Source organism: Chaetodon trifascialis, chromosome 15, assembly GCF_039877785.1.
Source record: "Chaetodon trifascialis isolate fChaTrf1 chromosome 15, fChaTrf1.hap1, whole genome shotgun sequence".
Taxonomy (NCBI): domain Eukaryota; kingdom Metazoa; phylum Chordata; class Actinopteri; order Chaetodontiformes; family Chaetodontidae; genus Chaetodon; species Chaetodon trifascialis.
Genome location: NC_092070.1, coordinates 20587702 through 20611609, shown reverse-complemented (window position 1 = coordinate 20611609; position 23908 = coordinate 20587702). Strand labels below are relative to the sequence as shown.

Genomic DNA, 23908 nt, shown 5'->3' with positions numbered 1-23908 from the left:
GTGAGGACAGTGTGAGCCTTGACTCTTGTGTGTTTGTGCAGTCTCTCCTCTTGGTCTCTTAGTCTCTATGGTGGAGAGGAGGCATGGCTCAGGTCCTGTCTGTCTTGGGGACACCTGGGGACACCTGGGAGTTGCTGGATGTCCTCCTGGAAAATGTAACTAAGTACATTTATCCAACAGCTTTAGTTACTCTGCAGATTTAAAACCTTTGCAAAGCTTTAAAATATGTTTTGTTACAAGTTCAACTACAGTTTATAGAAGTACAGATGCAATGATTTGTCAATTAATCAATTAGTCAATTGATGGAGGATTAGTTGGCACCTATTCTCACATTTTGAAAGTAATTTTTCATTCAAAAACGAGCACTGTGATGGTGTTACTTTGGTCTCTGGGTAATCGTGATGCCATTTCTCATTACGTTTTGAATTTTCATGATCCAGTCAATTAATCAATGAATGGAGAAAATAATCAGCAGATGAATCCACGATGAAAATAATAAACAGCATGTTTCAAAATAGTTAAGAAGATCTCCACCTCAACCACCTACAACAGTAAAATCCTGCTTTGACAATAATGCATGATCATAACAATCGAATTATATAATATATAATAATATAAACACTCAGAGGGGACAAGTTTCTGCATTAAGTGCTTTTACTTTTAATACTTAATAGTATTAAAAGTATATTTATGCTTATACTCATACTTTTACTTAAAGAAGATTTCGATCCAGGATTTTCACTTGTAATAGAGTGTTTTTACTTAAGTAAAGGATGTGAATACTTCCTCCACCCTACTCAAATCCACTCAACATTTCTGAATGCTCTTTCATGCTTTCATGATGCAGACATTCCTCTTTACGAATAGAAGCAGTTTTGTATGAATGCTTTGTAAGAAAAAAAAAGTAATGTTTTGTTCATGGAGCGCAAACTGCTGCACAATAGTCACGAAATCTTGACTTGAGCCTGGCTTCAGGTGCGTTACTTCAATCACACGCTGTGTCTTTGTTTCATCAAGGCAATTTGCTGCAATGCAGGACGGTACAGAGAACAGCCTCAGCAGATATGTTTCATCGTTTAACCGACTATTGTCGCTTTAATTATGGGAATCCTGCTCACAATGCACACTGAAATACCTTGATCCTCCAGATCTGAGGGAGTGTAGCTCCTTTCTTACTCTACATCTAAATGAGCATAGAAGGGACAAATAAGAAAAGTAGTTGGACTGAAGCCTTTATCAGTCTCTGCATCACCTTTGTGGAAGAGTGGAGATAAAGTTTTTTTACGGTCTTCACGTGCTGAGGAGAATAGTAATGGCTCGTAACACATGAGCGGCCACTCCTCTGTAATTTCAGAGCATCACTCTTCATCAAAGATGTCAGGATGCTCTTCCTCCACCCACCTCCCCTCTTCTCAGGTATCGATTTGAATGGAATCAGCAGGAGGAAACAACTGCAGACTGTGAACATTAGTCCCATTCAGAGTGAATCGGAAAGGCTGCTGTTGTGCAACGTCGTGGCAGTCCGACCGTGGCACCTCTGTTTCACAAACCATAAAACTGAGCATCTGCTGACGCCCCTGAGGCCGGGCCAAAATAAACTACAACAATGAAGGGTGTAACACTCGACGTCAGGCCAACTCACATCATCAGATGAGACATGGCCAGTAAGCTGGGATAATGCATCCCCCATTTAAAACCCTCTGAGGAGGCAAATCAAATCACAGCCAATTTCTTTGAGAGGAGTCGTGTGCAGCAGAGGGCGTGAGCTCAGCGTCTCTTCAGAACTGTCATATATGGGCTGGCTAATGAGAGCCAAAGCAAAGGCTTCACTTGATTCTATATTCAGACTGTTATCCTTCATGTAAATGCTGCAAACAAAGGAGAAAATAGCAACACCCACATGACACGCAGCGGTTTACTGCATGTATTCATCAGATGTGCTTTGTCAGAGGGCGGGACAGTCTGTACGAGTGAAGTCTTATTCGAGCGTGCTAGCAGATATTTTCACAGACCTTGGTGGCGATAAGTGTCTTAATCTGCAGCCAAAACACAGCCTCTCTAATCACACTTAGTCCTATGAATGAGAATGATTTAGAAACATGCTGCTGGAGCCCAGCTACATCTCAAGGACAGGTGGAGTAGTGAGAGGAAGAAGTGAATGAAAGCTGTCAACGTATGAAGTGGCAGAGGGAGACGGGGGTGAAGGTATGGGATGCTCGCTGCTAGACTGAGACGGCGAATGTCTATGAGGAGGAGGCTGGAGAGATTTCATGCCCCCATCTTTTTCCTCGCTCTCTCTCTCACTACCCCCCGTCCTTCCCCTCGTGATCTCTCCGGGTCATGTATTATGCATTCTCAGAAATAATTTAGCAAAGGTTCTGCTTTTAAAAGCCTCCTCGCCTGGCCTAGCTGTCTCACTTTAATGCGAAGAGGCCTCTGACGAGCGGTCTCCAGACTCAAACATCAGCTCCGCGGAGGATCGGAGTAGTTCACATGAGTCCACGGGATGTGACGCCAGTCGGCCTCTCGTTGATCCACCGACAAATACTGTATGTTGGGAGCGCTGTAAAGCACTGCATTATTCAGTGAAAACAGGGCCCGATCAGGAATGATGGGAAAGAGCAAAACATACTTTTTGTTTGGTTAAGAGAAACAGGCAGTGGGAGAGAAAGTGAAACACAGAGTCGGCTGTATCGGCACTCCTGAACACTGAAACGGCAATATCATTCTAACATAACACCCGTGTTGTTTTCCATTGAGGTCTGCTTTAGTTTCCTGTGGCAGGATGTCGGCCATGGCTGTGCAGAGTAAGGCACCTCTCCTGCCTGCTGCAGCAGCTGTCAGGTTCACACCGATGGATCTCCACCGTCGTGCCCACGGGCCTCCAGCAGCCATCGTATTGATGACAGCTGGCTATTGATCAAATTCTCTAATCCCAGCTGGCAATGGGGGAACAGAGAGGGTCACCCAGTCAAATGGTCAGGATTTATCACCACACTAGCTTTTTGTGGAAAGCATCCTGTTGCTCGCTCACACCTTTATTTCTCATTTCTAGTGCCTGCAACTTCTGTTTTGTTTTTCTAATTTCAAAAGAAGACAAAAATAAAAGCACAAGGGCGAGAAAGTACTTATGAGAGATGCACAAACAGTGTGTGAAATGTACATTTGAATGATTTTTACCTCCGGAGGAAGTTCCCGCTGCTCACAGCTGGGGAGCGGCGGGTGTGTCTTCTTCAGCTTAACCACCGTACTTCCTGTGCCTGCCCATGTGACCATCGGTCCAACAGGAACAGAAACCATGTATGAAATCTTTCCTGTAAAGGCTTTTCACATGATGTACTTTAATTCTGTCTGTACACCCAAACCGCCCGAAACGAAAACACAAGACTGGAATCAGCTATTAAATCTGACTGACTGGTCTTCCGCAGGATGTAAAGACTAAACACTTGGCAGAAACAGAGTCTGATTAATATTTCATCACGCTGGAGACGATTTGTTTACATCAGCTGAGTAGGAAAACAGACCTGTAGTCTGAATTGCTGATGTTATGTATAATCAAAGCTTTATTCATGTGACCAGACCCCAGTTTACAGTATATGGCCAAACAGCAGTGATTGTGCCTTGAACCTCACATACTGTGAGCTTGTTTAACTGAAGCTTTCATTTCCTGTTGTTTTAATGGGGGTATTTACTCACAGCAGCATCGCCTAATTGGAAGAATAAACCATGCAGAGATAGCAGGTTAAAGGCCAAGCGTGTGTGTGTCAGACGCAGAAAAGTGATCATGTGTGGCGCAGACAGCAGGATGGAGTCTGGAAAGAAACGCTCCTCCTCAAGGAATATCAATGTTTTGGCTGTTTTCATGCTTTACATGTGTTGCACGACGGCGCCTTTTACAGTTCGAAACATCGCATCTTGGATATTTAATCAATTTCAGGGAGGATAAGGTTGTCTGGTCACACTTGTCTGTTTTCAGTGAAATCATATATATAGCTGAATATCAACGATGAGGGGAAGACTTAATAAGCAGGATATGAGACTCTTCTGCCATCTTTGCTGTACTTTGAGGATGACAGCACGCTCTAGCATTTCAGTCTATTTAAAAGAGCAAATACTACATTATATTTGATGACTGATGACCGATTGCACCCCAAAGCTGCCCAGTCAGGACTGTGGCGCCTCGACTGATCCATTAGACTTTACTGACACCTGGTGGTGGCTTGGATGAGCTGGAATAAAGAACTGGTGAGATCATCTGCTAAGCTGACTTCAGTTGTGGGAGTATTTGAAGACACTGGTCAGAAGCCAGTATCATACACGATCCCGATTATTATTTAGATTATGTAAGTAAGGCTCTTATACCTATCAAAATAAAACAATCACAGACCATTACACACAGTTCAGGCGCTAAAACCAACATATTCTATTTAGGAATAAAATTATAAAGTTAAAAAACACAATTAAAAAATGATTGCTCCTATTCCAACTGCAGGACGTTCCCCTGATATCTGGAGTAAAGGTGATGGGATATGAGAAATAGGATGTTTGGGTCGACCTAATTATATGTAAAGAGAAAGAATAGAACATCAAACATTGGATATCTACAGCAAAACTCAAAGTTAACTTAGATTAACTGGGAACTGTGAGCGTCCAGAAACCGACAGCAACACTGCAACCTGTATAAAGATTTAAATAATAATAATGATGATAAAATAAACCACCAGCAAAACAATTTCAAATACAACAATTTAACCTCCGAAGAGCAAAAAACCCTGTAATTTAAGAAAAACTGACATTGCAGCTATATATGTATATCTTGCATAATTTATTATCAAGTCATGTTTTTCCTTTGTTATAGCATTCTGTACATTATGTGCAAACCATTTTTCATGCTGCCTTAATCTGGTTATAATAAACCTGCTTTGACAATGCTGTAACTTATTATGGTGAAGCCAAGGAGGCAAATTTTAATTTGAAGTCATTTTGATATGAACTGACACTGATAAATCGACTCTGTAAAGTGCATTATTGTTAACCCTCTGCTGCAGGAAACCCCTCCTCTGAGTCTCTGATCACTTCAGTTGTAAACCGCGGTGCTCATGCTATACCACTGCAATCAATGCAGGTTTAGTATCCAAGCAACACTGACCTCTCAGATCCCTTTCCACAAGATGACAATCACTGACCTGCACACGTTTCCAGCCCTCAGCATGGCAGCCCGTAGATAACATACTCATAATTAAAAAACGGCAACATGCTGCACATTCTTATCAATCATGATAATTAGTTTTTTTTCTCTTAAGGAAGCAGCCAATGAATTTATTAAACTATAACCTGATGATGACGATTATTTAAACAATAACTGGTCACGTTTTATTGAATTCTATGTAAATGAGATTTTCTTATCACCTTTCCCAGGCATGACATTGGGAAGGTGGCTGGCATTTAAGGTAAAGCTCAAACGCGCGCGCGCGCGCGCGCGCGCGCGCGCACACACACACACACACACACACACACAGAGGGGGAGAGGGGGAGAGAGAGAGAGAGAGAGAGAGAGAGAGAGAGAGAGAGAGAGCTGCTATGTTTCTTATATCCACCAGATGGCAGAATAGAACTTATTAGAACTTATTTGCCCTCTTTAAATTTTAGAGTTACTACAATTGAATAATTAATTTTCACATTCACATTCATATTAATTCATGAATATTCACATTCATATTAAGTTTAACATTGCCTCTATTGAACAATGCCAAAAACTGTTGTTGAAACGTACTTTTTATCATCACATCAGAGTTAGATGCACACTACACGCCATGCAATCGTCGGTCTGTCGATCCTCCGCGGCAGACCAGGAGCGGTGGGCTGCCAGCTGCCAGCTGCCAGCCGACGCCGGCGCCCGGGGGACCAGATCTTCTTCGTCACCACTGGTCAGGTGGTGATCTTCTTGCATGTTTTAGTGGGGGTTATTTAAGGAGGAAACCCCGGGTGAACACATGTAACTCCACACAGAAAAGCCCCCTTTTTGTCCTCGAGCAGCAGCAGCAGGCACTAAAGGCATGGTGGAGGACCTGCCACCCACAGCGGGATTCGAACCAGGGACCTTCTAGCTGTGAGGTGACAGTGTGCCACCGTGCTACCAAACAGTTAATGTGTATTATATATATGTAATATATATTCTCGGGGCAGTATGAAGATCAGCTTTTTTCTAGTTTGTGTGTGAATGCAAGTGAAAGCACAGAACATCAGCATGCATAAAATTCTACTTATATTACCTATTATTACTATCTGCGGTCTGAAACTTGATATTCATATTGCAGGAAACATGTTCCTGCATGTTCCTTTAAGGTAAACCTATTAGCATATTAATCTTGTGTCAGGTATCTCTGGGATTGTCCTCAGGGGGATGGGATGAAGGGTTTCTCTGCAAAATGAGTGACAGTCTCATCTGAAACACGAGGAAAAGAAATTTCCTTCCACCCAAAGCACCATGACCCTGCAGAAATCCTCACACAGTAAACAGATGAAAACAGCTTGCTGCCACATAAAATCCTGTTTTGCTGGACTGCAGAGAAGCTCATTTTGTGCATTGCAGTGGATCAATGCTCAAGCTCTTTGACAGTTGTACATTAGTACCTATAATCTGTTTTTAATTGCCCACACCCGCTCATATACTCTGCATGGTGCACTTAAACACGATGCTTTTGCTCTGCATGTTCCTGTTGAATCCAGATGAGCTTCTCGAGAGCCACTTCTCTGACTCTGGTGTCGACTGCACACATAAACCAAAACAGCATTTATTTTGCAGTAACATCAAAACCGTCCGCACTTCCACAGGCTGAGTTAAAATTATTTATAAAACTTTATTTTCTTCTTTTCAACTCAACAGCCGTTTCTCTTGGAAAACCTCCAAGCGATAAACCCAAACCACAAACATGGTACATACATCGAACAGCACACAGCGCCATCTACATCGTCAAAAAATACACAGTCTACAGTGGAACAAAGCTTAAAAATGATGAGAGTAATGGTGATGAAGGGTAATATCACAAGACTGCCAGTGTAGCTTGAGATTTCAATAAGCGAGATACAAAAAAAAAGCTTGAAGACGAGATGAAAAGATAGACGAGGGAATATCTTTAATACTGTAATGTCTGTCGGACAAACACAAAAGTACGTCATAAATTCTTCTCTGATTTCCAGTTGCTCTGTGTCCTTTTTCCAACTGGGAGCTCTGGTGACACTTGAAACTTCTGCTCAGACTGAGGAGGTATGTGTATGTAAATCCTCAACAGGGTCATGCAAAGGGGGGTTACATTCAACAGGGGAGTGCCAGAGAAACAATAATAAAATAGAATTATGATAAAGAAAATAAATTCATATATTCTGTGTACATAGATCATTTTCTATTTGGCTTATACATCAGCTAAGCAAAGCGATTCATTCCTGAGGTGCAAGGCTTTTGTCGACGACATATTCTCTATTCAGCGTGTGTGTGTGTGTGTGTGTGTGTGTGTGTGTGAGAGAGAGAGGAGGGAGTGGGCTAATAGTCTCAGCCTTTTCTATTAGACTAATGTATTTGTAATCTTTTATGTGTGGCAAAAAGAGGGACGCACAGGGAAAACTGTGGACCAAAAACAAAAGACAAAGACATAGACTGACATGACGCTTCATCCTTGAGTTCTATATGCGGCCCAGTGGCTGGTGAGTCCGTGCAAGCATTCAAAGCCTGCACCTATCAATCTACATGCGCTTGGCAACTTCAGCTGCTGGTGCGGTCACAGAAACTTGCACACAGCAGTTCTGCCAACCTGCCGTGACACAGACATAGGGAAAAAGTGGACGGACAGGCAGAGGAGTCCGGAGGGAATATTCAGACAAACCGACCGGACGTGTGACACTTCACGCTTCTGGGCTTCATCAGGTGAGCGGCTTCAAGCGTAAAACAGCCGACAGAGTCAGCCGTGGGGCAGCGAGGGATCTTCTTTGCACATATTAACACAAGTGACAAGAACAAAACCCAATGAGAGTACCTTCTGGTGCGAATGTGGTGCAGAAACAACAACAGAACCAATAGTAACAACAACTGTCAGTAGAATAATGCGAGGTAGCGTTGATGAGGGGAACAGAGGGACCTGAGAGGAAAAGCAGGCAGCGCTGGGTAAATGCTTAGATTTGCATTTCTGTGTACAAACAGAAGACAAATAGCCCTGTGAGAGCGAGGGAGGTGCATAAACCCCCGTCCTGGGTTTCAGCTGGTGAACAAATCAGAACAAATACATCGTACACTTGCGCATGTGTACCGTGTGCTGATGTGTGTGCTGTCAGTCGCAGAGAGCAAAGAGAGTCACTCTGCCGTTAGGTTAGTGTATATTGATTCGGAAAACAGACTGTAACTCTGCAGAGCGGTGAATCGGATAACGTTGTTAGGAGCAAAAGCAAAACCCTCAGTATTAAAGTTTCTCCTTTTTTTTGTCAAAGGGCAAGTTCAATGTCACTATCAAAATACTGATAACCCATTTACAAAGAAGAAAATGTTACAAAATAAAAACATTCGACTGTTAAAATGACTTCGTACAGTAGCATATTTTTTAAAAATCTGTTAAAAATCAATTGGAAATGCATGCACGATGTGAATGAGCATTACCTCTTCTCTTCTGTTTCACAATACTGTAACGTTGTAGGTTTTGCATTATACCTAGTCTGTTTTACAAACACTTATGGACACAAATAAAACTAAGAGAAGTCACGTACATGCATGCTCTCATGCTGAAAAGAAAAAAAATCACAACCATTATTAACACTTCACATTATAGCTATCTGAAAAAAAAGAGAGAAATGAATGGAATTAAACCATGAGAAATGTCAATGCGACTGGGGCAAGTTTGGAGGCAGGGTTTGTTTGGTGTTGTCTCGGGTTCGGAGGTCGAGGGTCAGGACTGCTGGCCGCCCCACTGGCTCTCTACGGGCCGCCGGAGGAGCTCCTCCACATGCCTCGCCACGTCCATGGTGTCGTCCAGGTCGAAGTCTCCGTCCGCGTCCAACATAGAGTCGCTCCTGCCACGGGACACAAGAGCGGAGCCAAACCACACTCAGACAGGCCGGCAGCACATCACGCAAAGAAAACCCCAAAACAACTATGCATTCACACAAAAATGCACACTCACACAGAGCAGCTCATATGTTAAAACGCTTGATGACTCACATAGGTGGGTATATGCCATAAGTGTGAGGGTGATTGACGGGTGCTGGGGAAGCGCCGTGATCCATGTAGGTTGGATTCCCGCTTGTTGGGTCTGGATTGGCTGTAGCAAACCTGTGCACAGACACACATACATAAACCCCAGATAAAAGCCTATGAGTCTATGCTCAGCAGTTGCCTAAGCAACTACCCTCAGCATGTTTTCCAGGCCTCGCTGCATCATTATGGCCATTCTCTGTATTGAGGGTGAACCAACCGTGGAGACGCGGGAGCGAGGCCTGCTAACTAACAAGCCTAACTCTAATGATGAGTGGAAGACAAGCCCGCTCAGGAACCCTGGCCATCCTTAATTGGCCTCCTCCAACTGTAACAGCTAACTAATAGCTGATCTGAATTCAGGGTCCAATATTTAGTGATTAGCTCTAAATGTTGCCACAGAGGAAAAACTGGTGGGTGGACGGCAGAGAGGGAGGAAAGGGGAGACGGAGCAAGGATGGAAGAACAGGAGGAAAGGTGAACAGGAAGCTGGATACTTACTCTGGCACCACTTGTTTGATTTGCGGTTTCACGTAGCCGTCCACTGCTTTGGCTTTAAAACAAACAAGCACAAGGAGAGAGGAGGCTCAGTGCAGTCGTCATGCAGCAATCAAGACATCTTTCACTGACACGGCTGCGCAACTGTGATATTAAATTTTGAAAGGAGCGCAGCCTGTGCAAACAGGAGGTTGCTTACAGAGTGGCGGGGTGTAATATTTGGAGAAAACCTCATCCTTGGGTCTGTCGGGGTACAGGAACAGGAGGTGATTGAGATCGCTGATGCGGTCAGCCAGAGAGCGAATGGAGAAGTCTTTGGTTGTGTAGGGCATGAGGTTCCAAACCATTCTCTCACCTGGAGACAAGCAGCAGCCAGACCACCGGATAAGCAAAAACAGCAATATCATCAGTTTTTCTCCGGATAACTTTCAATATCATTACAGCGCCATGCATGACGATGAGAGCGGTGCGCTGCGGAGCAATGCAAATACCAACTTTTCTTCTAAACGCTCATTTCCATGTCATACCTGCTTTGTTGGGATTTTCCGCCACCCAGGCAATTGTGATTCCTCCGATCTCAGAGTCACTAAAGCGCAGAAGGAAGGTGCCGTTGGGTTTGGACATCAGCATGTCCTGAGCCTGCTGCTTGTTCACAAAGCCCAGTATGGCTCTAAAACAAGGAGAGAGACATGCAGAAAAAGAAGCACATTAAAATCATTACGAGCCTCGTTTACCGGCGAGAGCAGGTCCAGCTCCCCAGGTTGCCATGGAAAATCATGAAAGTGAACAATTGCCTGAGTTCTCGAAAGTGACAAAATGGGGACAGAAAAACATTTCCTTTCAGCGAACATGCAGTCCAGCTGTCAAATTGAAAAAAGAGAGGTAGTGCTTTTATTTTTCTACTCTGCCACATCTTACAGCCAAAGATTGAAACTGACAAAAAAAGCCCCTCGGCAGCGCCTTACCCGTCATTCCAGTGTGGTTTGAGATGCTTTTTTGTGAGTTCCATCACACCATCAAACCACTGCCAAAATGTGAAGTTCCTCCCTGGCAAGCTTTCCTGCAAAGCAAAAGGTTTTTGGGGGAAAGATTTTTCAAAAATGCACACAGGATTCAAACAGACATGTACATCTTTTAAAAGGTTTTGGTTCCCTCATGTCCATCCAGGAAATAAATACAGAGAACAACATGTTCTCATCCCAGTTTTCTTCTCTGTGCATGCAGCTGCATGTGTATACATTGAGGAAAAAAGAGGAGGGGGTGAAGCTGTGCGTCGCTTACACACCAGCGCGTGAAGTGGCTGAAACTTGATGTTCCTGTAATCTAATGAGACTGATGGAGTGTGGTGAATGCGAGTGCGTTTTCTGCCATCAGCGGCTGCTTGGAGCCAGAAAATGAGGCCTCCAGCCTTTCACTGTGTGGACAAACAGGCCCATTAAGATGAAGACCTGGCTACCAATGAGGTGTTCTCACTCAAGTCCGCCACAGAATAGGGCTGTAGGAACACTGCAAATGGAGCACGAAATTTTCTATGTATGAATAACCAACAGTAAATCACTCCACGGACAACAGGCATGTGGCTCAAATGACTTACTGAAAATGGCCTGTGGGCATTTCAAAAATGCAAGGAGAATAAAACCCTAAGTATGATGCAAATCCAAGCATTAAGCCTGCTGATAACAGATCATTAGTATCCTCTTTATATAAGCTCTGTCTTCAAATTCAGAGAGAAAAGAGAGGCAGAGAATCACGAGGAACCAGACTTGCGCTGACCCTGTTAAACTGTGACCAAGTCATAGTCATGTTGCGGTAGTCGTCGGGGTTGTTGCTGGAGCTGCTGAAAGCCTTTTGAGCCAGGAAGACCAGGTTCTCCTCTGACAGGCCTCGGTTGCTCTGCACCTCAGCCTTGTACTTCATGTTGATGGCGTCGCACAGCTGGGGCCAAAGCACCTTATCTGGCACGAGGAAAGGCACCCGTCCCTGCAGACAGCAGAGGAGACGGCGGAGGATCGACATGAGCTTTATCGACGCGAGCGAAGGCGGCAGCAGAATGCGAAAGCACAGTCATCAAATGTGCAAACATAAAGAAGTGCGCCCGCAGCTATTATCAGAGGAGCAGTATTTTTATATCTCATCACTGCTTCTCTGAGGATTAAGGACATTTTTCATGAATTGATCTAGATGAACAGAAAACAAACCACAGAGGAAACATACAGTATACAATATACAATATACATAAATGAAAAAGGTTCATTTTTGCATGAAGGGCAGGAACTATTGATTATTTTCACTATTGTTTAATCTACTAAGTACATTTTTATTAAGTGATTTATGGTTTAGCCTATAAAATGTCAGACGTGCCCATTGAAGAAGCTTTGTTCATTCATTTGTTATAGAACTGAACCATTTATGTGATATGTAGGTGTCTGAAACCTTTAAAAACACAGGCTGATCAACCATCGCTAAATAAAATCTGCACGGAAACATTTACTCACCGGCTCTGCAAAAGCGTTGTCCCACAACACCGTTGCTGTGGCATTATTGTCTTGGCTACCGTGAACTATCACCACTACAGGAAGTGATAACGTCTGTTCAGAGAAAGAAGGGAGGCCATCAGTGTAAGAGCGCTGTGCATGCTGCAAAACATCACGAACGTCATGGTGTGTCTGTGGTTCCAATGGTAAGGAAGAGCTTTTTAAACAGCGTCGTAAAACTCTTTGGAAAGAGGAACGGGAATGAGTGGGACTGGTTAGGCTGATGTGGTGCGCTGTGCGCCTCACTGTTAGTAGGAATGCACGCTGAATGTTTGGGGATTTAGGCTTAAAAATAAACAGATTCCCACTACTGTAAGAGTGCAAATACACAGTATCTTCGTGCATCAGGGCTAATGTGGTCCTTTCTTGCACTTCTTCTGTCTCCTCCTACCTTCACTTGAAAGACGAGCTCGTTGCCTCCAACACTAAACTGGGACTCGAACAGAATGGTGAACTTCTCTTCTGTGACGGATTCTGCTCCTCGTCTGTCCGATCGCTTGATCCTCTTCAAAGACTGCATGGAAGATGACGGGTGTTAGAGATGAGGAACAGCGGTGATATATGGTACATGCTACACTGTTAGGCTGACAATGCGCACATCATACCTACAGTGCATGCATGTATAATTCAGTTTGAGTCAGACAAATGGGCTGACATGTAAATAATCCATGTGGGATGTAGAGAGAAGCTGCAGACTGATCCTCCAAAGCATGACTGAGTTGCTGTGGGTCTGTGCAGGACTGTACTCTACTGGAATACCCACAACGGCATTGTTGCCCCTAAATCCTAAGCATGCAGATTTTACTGAAAAGTTAGTTAAACGCGGGGTAATTTCTGCTGCTCTCAGTCAAAACAATGAAAACAAAAGGCGTAGATCAGCAACGCATGAAGAAATCCACCCCGAGGGAACATATTTACAGTTATTAGAAGAAGTTGTTATCTCAAGCACACTTCAACAGAGAGCCACTTTTGCCCTGGGTTTCCGTGCTATCACAGCACACAGTGATCAAACGCATCTTGGCAGTTGCTTCACTTCAGAGCTACATGCTGTACGTCTGGGACAGATGCTCTATAGCACAGACCTGCAGGCAATGAGATATTTAACTCAGTGTAGTTACTTCACTTCAGGAGCACTCACCATGTTCCTGAAGTGGGCGCTGAGAGTGCCCGTTGTCTGGTGGTACTCCATCACGCAGTTATTGTTGAGAATTTCCCCACTGCTGTCACTGAAGGAGAGAAACCATCTCAATTAGCTGCAATGTCTGGCGTGACGCACCCCAGAGCAGAGAATTATATTCTTCCCAGAAGATATTAAAACAAAATGATGCTCGTTTGGGACAGCAGGAGCTGAGAGTAAAACATGCTCGTTCTCATTGCCTGTATAATTAACAACAGTCGATCTTCTCGACATGAGGAAGCACCGTGCAGATGTCTGTGGGCGAGCGATTGGGTGCCATCTGAAGTGGTTCAGATGAGAAACAGCAGATGATGGCTGAGCTGTTGAATTGCTCACCCCATTCCACCACTGGCTGACCTACAGCCTTGGAAGGTTTCTATTAGTCGGGAGGAATGTGGGATGAGGCTGTGGAACAGGCTAAATGTGGATTCTGCATCCACACCATAGATTCCTCTGAGGCTCTGGTCGTTCCAGCCATGTCTCTGTGGTGAGGTCTGGAAACACACTAGACCAGAGTTCATCCTGGGATCCAGTAATCCCTGAAGAAAACTAAGACTCCTTATCTTATTGGCGCCATGGAAGCTCATCAAAGTGTCCTTGTTAAAGGGAGAAGGGATGCTAAAAAATGTGTATATGAAGAAGAATCAAGAGGAGGCTGGCGTGTTGAAGCTGTTGAAGCCTGTATTAATCAAAAACAAAGCAGGCAGAAACACCTGTGTGCGCTCTCTGTGTTTGTTTCTTGTGTCCTCTCTTTTGAAATGCATGCCGACACGAATGGCTCACTGCACTTACTTCCTCGTGTTCTCGTTCTTCAGCAGGGCCTTGGCTTGCTGTTCGCTGATGATGGTGGCTTTGACCTGCGGAGGGTTCATGTGCACGTTCAATTTCCCTCCCACCAGGAGGCGCACCGTAGCGGCAAACTTGGTTTGGGTTTTTAGCACCTGTGGGGGCTGTTTCTCAATGATGAAGGTGCTGCGGAGACAAAAAGAGAGCTAGACTGAGTGACAGAGCTAAGTCATGATTAGGTTGATCAGCTGGTTAAAGGTGGGGTGAGTCATTCAGGAGAAAGATCGCTGATATCTCCTGATGGTCCACTCGCTGTCAGTCCTGTGAGTGCCGTTTCTCCAGAATGACTCACCCTGCCTTTAAAGTGCACATAATGCAGCAGTAAACCCTCGGTCAAACGCTTCGCAGCACATCATGTGCTCTCTTCTCTTCTACCTCTCTTCGTGCATCTCATAAAATGTTGCCAAAAATATGTAAAAATAATTTCCAGAAAGCAGATTGAGGACGACCACTGCGTCAGTGTATTCTACCAGTATTACCATGAAATCCAGTTGTTAACAGCCTGAATGTCATTTTCTATAGTTTACTGTCATGTATACAATGCTGCATACATTTCCAAACAGTTTTAATGGAAATGGTCTTCAGCAACACTGCAAAAAAACATAGAATGCATGCTTAACACATAGAAAAGACTGCGTGAAGGTTTGCATGCTCATTAACCTTTAAGTACACATATAATGTGGTTTCGTGTGAAACGCTGAAACGACTGTTTACAGAGAGAACCCCACAGGGTTCCTTTAAACTCTACTGACCTGCAAATTTGAGAATGTCAGCCTTTGAAAATTACCTTAATTGTAACCATGCTCACCAATGGAGGGCCATGAATGCGATCATTGTTCAACCAACGGGGGCAACAAATACTTTCTTTCAACAACGTTGGTGCCATTTTCTGTCTCCTGATTTCCACATTAACACAAAGGCTTCAGAGGAACATGGAGAGGATACCATTGAGGAAACATACCCTTCGTTTGTCATGTGCGTGATAGGAGTGCATTACTGTCTGGGTGCTGGCTCGTCTGCGGCCAATCAGAAATCGCTGTGACAGAAACATGGCCTCTCAATGTGTTAAAGGTCCCCACAGGGACAGTCTTGTAGGGAAGTGGGAAAGGAGGCTGTCAAAAACTTAAGATTACTTCCCGTTCAGAGATGCTGGGGGGTTAAAAGACCCTGGCAGATGTGTCTTTGGGCCAGAAATAACGCAGCGAAAGAAGTGCCACTGCTTTCCTTTAATCTCCTGCACATTGCATGCTCTTTGTCTCTGCAGATCTCTTAAGGTGCATTCAGTTTCGAATCCTTTGCCTCTGGGCACATTTGAATTCAGCCCAGACTTTCATAACCCCCCCCCCCCCCCCCCCGAGCGAACACAGTCTTCTTTGACCACTTCAGGGCTTCGTCTCTCCTCCTGTTCACGGCTCATTCTGGATGTGGTCTGAAACAGTGCTGGATGATGCTGTTTGTAAAATGTGACCCATCGGATGCATCATCTGCTTTGGCTCAGCAAGCTTTCATTTCCTAACCGTGGATGTCAGTACTACCACAATCTCTTACCTGGACAAATCCGAACCCTGAATGTACTTTAAAGTTATAATCCTGAAGACTTTCATAAAATCGACTGTTAACTGTTAACTCTCTTAACACTGGATCAGTGCTATATCAACCTACTGCGAATGCAAACGTTTACTACTGCTGCTGCTTCACCTTAAAAGCGTTCAATTGGCAAAACACGAGGAGGCTTTTATTGTGAAGCAGCCACAGGAACTGCAATTTCAATTATTTATCAAAAATGTGCCAATTTTTAGCATTTTTTGACAGCAGATCAAGTACAAATAACGCAGGGAGGAATGAAACAAGGCCTGACCACAGCGATGAAAACATGCAGCCGTCTGTCTCCTTGTGTCAGGAGCTACTCGCGGTTGAAGTTATTATTGAGTAACTTCTTTATCAAAACAACACAAGTTTGTTTGGCTGCACTGTAAACGGATACACCAGTCGCTCTTCTGACAAAGCAGCTGCTGAAGGAGTGTTTGCTGTAGTATCAAACTGCACTTGAGTTTACCACCATAACCACAGACGCCCTCAAATCAACCAGGACTGAAATAAGACCTGCAGCTTCAACCTTAACTTACACAAAACTTAATCTAAAGTGAAACGGGTACACATACCGTAGCTTCACTCGTGTGGATTAAATCATTAGGCCTCAGTAGTTTCATTTTTGTTTCCATAAAGGTCAAGAATAAGTGCAGGAAGTGATGATGCCTCAGTGTATATAACACATCCATCCGCTTGCACGCATGCCGGGGCTGATGGTATGCTACACTGACCTACATTCATGCCTTTAGCTTTTTTTAGTCAAGATTCAGCCTTCAGAAGCACACGAACACACACACACACACACACACACACACACACCTGGTGACCAATGCTGAGATGATATCTGTGATCGTACTGTTGAGTTCGTTGAGGAGCTCTTCAATGGGGCCGGGGATGGGCAGCTGTTGTCTGAGGTGCTCTGCCCTCCGAATCTGCTGCCTGTTTTGCCAGATAGTTTCTGCCAGCTTCTCGCACCTGACACACACGCACAAATACACACATACAAGGCCTAAGCATAGACATGGTCTTACATGTCGATAGAAAATTGTCATGCATCCATCCATCTGGACAATGTAAATTAAAACTAAAACAGGACATCAGGATGTGGAATCACTGATTGGAAAAATGAGGCTTTATTTCTAAAAAAAAAAAAAAAAAAAAAAGGCAAATAGAGCTCTGAAAGTGAAAGCGAGTAAAAGCCTGAAACATGTCTCTCCTCTTCGGAGCCAACAAACTTTGGCAATAAACCCAGCAGTAGTCAATTCAAGGCTTGTAAACCGGTGACCCTTTGCTTTGTGAGGGAGTCTAGTGGCTGCGATCTTGGTGGGAGGTGGAAGAGAACTCACCAGGACTGCAGGATGTCCAGGCCTCCCTCCGGCGGGCCCCCGTTGCCTGCCAGCTGTTGCCGTCTCTTCCACTGGATCAGCTCGTCATCCAGAATGATGGTCTGCTGCTTCCTCAACAGCTGCAGTGTTTTCTGGTGCTTCTCTGCCAGGTCCTGCACATAAACAAAAAAGCACAGGAATCACACTTTAGCACTCTTGCACAATAAGGCTGTGTGTGTTTTTCCTCTAAGCGTGCATGTTTGTGTCTTACCAGTCTGTATTTCTGTAGTGTGTTGGCCTCTCTGGTCAGCCATGCCTCCACAGTGGCTCTCTTGCTGAGAAGGGCGGGCTCCCGTAGCTGCCGGTCAGCAGGGGGAAGTGTGGCCAGGCTGGTCAGCTGAGCTGAGGCGGGGTGGGGTTGTTGCCATCCAAATGGGGGAAGGGTGGGGATGATTTCGAGAAAAAAGGAGGAAAATGGAGAGGAGGTGTACATTAGCCTTAACAGGAAAAATTATTTACACAAAAGACCCTCCTCTGGAATAACAAAGACGTCAAGAGCTGGGTGTTCTTTTCTGAACACTCCAACAATCAGCACATGCAAAGGTTACTGGGTTACGGAAGCTCCTGGTGAGTGATTTCCATTGCTGATCGGCAGCTGATCTGCAGATGAGATCACAGCTTATGACAACACCACAACTTCACAGTCGGGTTCAAGCTGCGCATCAAACCACGTTAAAAGCTTAACCAAGCAAATGTTTGGCACGCGTTAAATAACTGATCATCAACTCTGCTGCCAATGGCCTCACGATCTAGCCAGTCAAACCATTTCTCCTTGCAGAGCTGCACTAACGAGACGCAAGTCCTCTGGTCTCACCCTGGATGCGGAGGCTCTCCTGGTACTGGATGATGAAGTACTCCTGGTTGTGCTGGAGCTTGCGCAGGTCGTTCTCAGTGTCCTGGGTCAGCAGGCGAAGCTCCTCGAAAGCCTGGTTGATCTGTTGGTATTTCTGAGACATGCTGTCCATCATCCCTCCCACCGGGGAGCTCGACTGTCAATTAGAAAGTGAGATTGAGAGACAGAGAGGAAACGGTGGGTTTGGGAAGAGTGATTGGTAAGGCTGGTTTTCCACTGGAAGGTGCACGGCCTGTATATTGTCTGTCACTGGATTGTTTACTGGTGAGTTGAGAGCTGTGCTACTGGGGCTGTCTGTGGGGGTTGGAGCAGAGATATGAAACCAAGCTGGACTTGATGCACTGACCCCTGCATGTGGCAGTTGGGCTATTTGACAGTAAAATCCCAAGCGACCACAAGCCCGATGGGACGACGAACAGAGAAGGAAGAAACGCATTTCTTATCTTACTCAGGCAGACTGTGTGGCCAGTTAAACAAGAACACTATGGTGCCTAAAGGTTCAGACTAAACAGGGTGAAATTCAATCAGTCCAAATATGCATTCCGCTAATAGAAAAGGCATGTTGTGAATGAAAATCAATTCACCCCAGGAGAGCTGAGAGTCACATGTTTTATGCACTGCTGGCTTTATGGTTTTATAACCCAGTGCTTGTAATAAACTGTGAAATATTTGACTTCCATTTTGACTTCCTTCCTTTTTGCAGCGTTGCAGTGGAGAAAAACAAAAGGTTTGCTTTTACAAGGCCATTTTTCAGTGTGACTGAGTAGGTATGAGTGGCTGCAGGTATCACATTTATAATAATGCACGGGAATCTGCAGACCTTGCGGGGGGATAGATGGCGGAAACGGAGAGTTGTTACCCAATTACCCAATCTCTGAATCAATCACCATTATGTAGTTGAGTTTCTGTTTGTGCTTGCAGGCTCTGTGCAGGCTACAAAATGAATGATGCATGGGGAAGCCACAGGTGCTTGCCGATGCAAGTTTACATTTCAGCGGGGATGTCTGTGAGTTGACGAATGAGCCAACGTATGCGTGCAGGTGTCAGCTTGCGTGTGTGTATTTTGCAGCGCATCCTACTCACATTGGTGGCCTCTCTGACGAGCCTCTGCTCCGTGTAGAGGATGTGCTTGATGCATCGGACCAGCTCCAGAGGACAGCGGTCATACGTGCTCTGAAAGACAAGGAGCGCATGTGCTGTGTTAAGGCTCGTTAGCCCCTGACGTGCTGAGCGGCCGCTGCACACAGGACTCACCAATTTAGTCGCATCAAGGAAGCTCGCTAAGTTCTGGAGCCAACGCCGCAGACACACTAAAGCCCATTAGACGAGCCTAATGAGCCCCTTCTCTGAAGCACAGCGCACTTCACACTTCACACGACCCATCAGCATACGCACACATTGTCATGCACAAACCATGGTGGTTTACATGTTACAGTAATATCGGTTCTGCTGATGAGTAATGTTTGCAGTTTCACTTTCTGTTTAAAAAAAAATACTGTTGCAAGTCAGTTGATGACATTCTTCTTGTTTCTAGCTTTAAGCGGGAGAACAAAGGTGTGTTAAAAGCTGAATTGTTTCCATCAAGCGAGGAAGCACCCTGCGCTACGACAAAAAGAAGAGAGCATCCACAGTCCTGCTTCAGCTCTGCTAGTCTGACTTCTGAAGGTGCACATTCAGTCCACATTCCACATATCACACTCAACCTCAGCAATATATGCACATTCACAATCAAAGCAGGGAAAACAGAGCGGTAGGAATTCAGGATTGCAGTTTGATTTTGCACAGCCAGCCCCCTTCCCGCTGTTTTCAGGGAGGGGAGAAGACAAACAGAAGAACGGATCTGTGAGCAGGGATCATAAATAGCAGCGCTGGCTGGCTACCAAGGCCCTCACTTGAGCTGTCCTCTTGTTTTCCTCATGGTGGATACAACCTGTTCTTAAAACATTTAGTGCACTGTGTGCTCTTTCTGAGGGCTGAGCTGAACAGCTGTGCCTTCCAAACCCTTGTTTATCATCTTCTCAGATTGGTAATATGTGAAATGTGAGTGTTTGCTGAAAACATGGCTACTGTCTGAGCAGGCGGAATTCACGGCTTTATGACGCCATTTCGATACTCCTCCAGAGCTGTTTTTGCCTTATTTGATCACATCAGCATCAGGTGCTTCATGCTCCAGCGCATCTCTGCAAACCAAAGCCAGTCTCTCAATCAGCTTTAAGCTCAACATTTTAGCTGGAGTGAGCCAGCTTCTCGTGATCGGTGAGAAAACTTTCCAAAAGACTTACCTTGAGCTGGCTAGCGTAGTGTCCCAGTTTGATTTTGAGTAGGAAGCCGTCCTCTCCCACCTGGTGCTCGGCCTTGTTCTGCAGCTCCTGGATCAGACTGTCCAGCAGGCGTTTGGCCTTGAACTCCTCCTGTGGGTTTTCCAGGTCTATGGCATCCCTAATGACGCAAACATGCATGAAATAGACTCGACGAGCTCGGACCTCCACCAGGGCCAAAAGTCCACTCTATGTATTCTGTCGGTGCTGCAGAGCAACTCACCACAGCTGGCCTTCAATCCACTGGGACAGATAATGTCGCACCTCAATGGGGAAGTGTTGACCGTACAGAGACTGCATCTGGTGCAGAGCATCTCCCTGGAGCTGCTGGGCCTGGATCCACACTGCCATCTTCAACACCCTGCAGGAAAGTGAAAAAGGAGCAGATTATCAATTAGCAAGCAGGGAATACAGCTTAAAGAGGAGAGTAAAGTGAAGAGAAAACTAGATCATCCAAGGCCACATAAAGCGAAGTAATTATGAAACTTTCACTTTCAGTTGTTTGTTCACTAACCCCTCCCCTGAACAACAACTGTAACTTTGATTGTCAGGTCTGTCATGCTGTGAAATTCTCCATGATGTGGTTTGCCAGGGGCCGTAGGGACTGGCTGATATTCATCTAAAGAGTTGATTTTTTTATCCTTCCAACCAAAATGCGAGAGCGAAAGAATGACGAATGGTTCGAACAGTGTTGTTGTGACCTTCCGCAAGCGGCAATCATTGGCATTTTTGTTATGTTTGTAATGACATTACTATTCATGCTAGCAGCTCTGTCCTGATCTTTATTAGTTTTGGGTAAATTACTCCAGTGACTCCAGCCAACATTAAACCCCAGACTGCGCTACCTTATACAGTGAGACCCCGCCTCAACGTTTTCTCAAAAATGATCAGACAGCAAGCTAAGAAATCAAACAGGATTACACTGAAATAATCGTGCATTTTTCTTTATCATAGTGGGACTAACTAACCAATTGTCCACACATGTTACTGCCAGCTCACGGAGCATAGATTTGGTCAAATGAAACCTGCAGTTGTTGTCGACTGCGGGTCCAACCTATGGTGATTGAATATGTTTGAGGGCCTTAACAGGAGCCGACAGCTCCACACCGAGCGCTGCAGTGTTAGTGCAGTTTTTGTGTCTGGTCACTGCTACTTGTTTCCAGTCAACACACCCACTCACCCTTCTCAAAAGTGGCACAGTCACTGTCAGTAAAGGACTGAGTGATATGAGTATGCGGGAAGTTTGCGGCGTGTGTGTGTTTGTGTGGTTGTGGCTGTGTATTACTCACATTGTGGGGACATAAATCTGTTTACACATTCACAATGTGGGGACTCGTCTTCCTTACGGGGACGAAACACAGGCTCCCATACCTTCCATCATTCAGTTTTAGGGTGGAAAAATGAATGGAAGTCTATGTAATGTCCCCAGAGGTGACGGAAAGTCTGTGTGTGTTTGTGTGCATCTTTTGTGTTTTAATCTATATTTAATTGACACAAACAGACCTACACATAGCATCACATGCTGCATCCGTTTGTCTCACCTTTCATCTCTCTCTCTCTGGCTCATTTCCTTCATCATACCACTAGCTTACAACATCCATAAGACCCACAAGGCATTTCCAGGCTGCTGCTGCCAAACATAAAGAGATTTCCTTTATTTTTCCTATTTTAAACCAGTTTTTCCTCTTTAAAAACAGATGCTAGTCAGCAATTGCAGTTTACACTGATCTAGGCCCGGGCACTTTGCCTCACGGGTAACAAACAGGAAGCCCCTTCAATGCACAAAAAGAAGCCGCTTCGAATTTAAGCAGATCCCATGACTTGCACAAATGACCCTCAGTCATCGGTCTAATGACGCCACGAGCCAGTGGGATAACAAATCAATTTAACGAAAAATACCAAAACCTTTCCGACCTCTCATCTGATCGCCAGCGTGTGCATGTGTGTTTGTCATGGCACAGATCAGCCCTCATAGCTGCGCCCATGTTCACCGACTGTGTGTCTAGGAGAGATGAGCGCACAAAGATAATTCCAGTCCGTATGGTATTTGCGTCTGTTGACACTAATCCTATCAGCCTACGCTAATGCTCCTGCACTTATATCGGTCTGAATGTGTCCTGAACTTTCAACCTTTGACCTTTCAGCTTGTCCTGCTCCTCTGTGGACTTGACACTAGAGCGCAGACTTGAGAGAGAAGTCGCACTCATGCAGCTTACGATAGTGCGCTGTCATTATGAGCCGCTCACCTCTCCATGGAGCAACAGCTTTGATCCATACATCCGGACAGATGGTTTCAGTAAACTGTGCGCTGAAATCACACCACAACTGCACTTGGTGGATGAATTTAAAGGGCTTTTAACAGTCACAATTAAAGGGAATTTGTCTGTGTTGATCAAATAAAATGCACAAATAAAACCTCATAAGGACAACAGACTGTCAGAGTGTGTGTCAGACAATCAAGAATGTTATTTGATGTTAAAATAAAACTGTACAAGGTTTCCAAGGTTGGACATGCTCTTTATCCTCTGCTACTCAGAGATGGTGGTCAGGTGTATCGTGTCGCAGCTCTGCTGACTGACAAACATAACAGCTACGCTACCTTGCTGGTTGATGATTCGACCTGAAACAATGAGCTGAAAACTCACAAACACAGCACCAAACGCTGCCTTATCTTCGCTGCAGTTTGAACATGCAGATTGTTTGCAGATGAAGCGTAAGGCGGCGAGCTGAACGCACACAAAAGCATGCTCACGGCACATTTTCAAAAGACAATTAAGAGCTTTTCGAATGAGTAACATGCACATGTTTTATCTGTGAGGGCATCAGCAGCGAGCATCAACACTCGTACTATCAGCTGATTGGAGGAAGACCTGAACAGGAAGAGCATGAAACCTTTCTACCACCTCTTTCTGTGACACCCATTGTGGGTGCAGGACTGTCTTTCTGTACCATCCTGTATAACACAGACAAACAGGCACACAAGGCATGCTGGGAGCTACAGCTTTAAACAGAACAGCATTTGTTGTGATAGCAGAAGACTGTGGAGCAAACTGAGGTTTATTGGTCTGTCTGTCCTTTAACAGCTCTTTAAGGTGGAGGCTCCAGGTGCTGATTGCCCACCATTAGCACCTCCGTTCTCACCTCCGTTCTCACCTCCTGCAGGAGAATGAGATGCTTCCCAGCAACTGTTTCAGTCTCTGGCTAACCGCAACATCCAAATGTCCTGACATGAACCTGACAGAGACTAAAAAGTCTCGCTCTTTGTCACTTTTCTCTCTTTACAAGAAGCTCTAAAGGCTTCAACACGTTATCCGTTTCACCACTGACTTCACTGCAGATTTAAAAAAAAAAGAAAATCCACCTTACCTCTCGCCTTCAGCTCTACCATGTAACAGCAGGAAACTCTAAAGAGGAGCACCACAAACCTGAGACAGAGAGAGAGAGAGAGAGAGAGAGAGAGAGAGAGAGAGAG

At 44.9% G+C, this 23908-nt stretch overlaps 1 protein-coding gene across 1 annotated transcript in view; it reads right to left on the bottom strand.

Annotated features, from left to right (window-relative positions):
* Positions 1-20793, bottom strand: part of stat5a (signal transducer and activator of transcription 5a) — an 86141-nt gene extending 65348 nt beyond the window's left edge. Inside the window, 21 exon segments of the mRNA XM_070981512.1 lie at positions 7877-8068; positions 8071-8252; positions 8720-8766; positions 8953-9054; positions 9203-9313; positions 9737-9788; positions 9933-10088; positions 10261-10403; positions 10699-10793; positions 11507-11713; positions 12229-12321; positions 12659-12781; positions 13406-13493; positions 14237-14416; positions 16700-16855; positions 17227-17378; positions 17477-17607; positions 18080-18254; positions 19202-19291; positions 20401-20557; positions 20660-20793. Coding sequence (XP_070837613.1) covers positions 7877-8068; positions 8071-8252; positions 8720-8766; positions 8953-9054; positions 9203-9313; positions 9737-9788; positions 9933-10088; positions 10261-10403; positions 10699-10793; positions 11507-11713; positions 12229-12321; positions 12659-12781; positions 13406-13493; positions 14237-14416; positions 16700-16855; positions 17227-17378; positions 17477-17607; positions 18080-18254; positions 19202-19291; positions 20401-20557; positions 20660-20787 — 2760 coding nt within the window. The 5' untranslated portion in view covers positions 20788-20793.
* Between the last annotated feature and the right edge of the window lie 3115 nt (positions 20794-23908).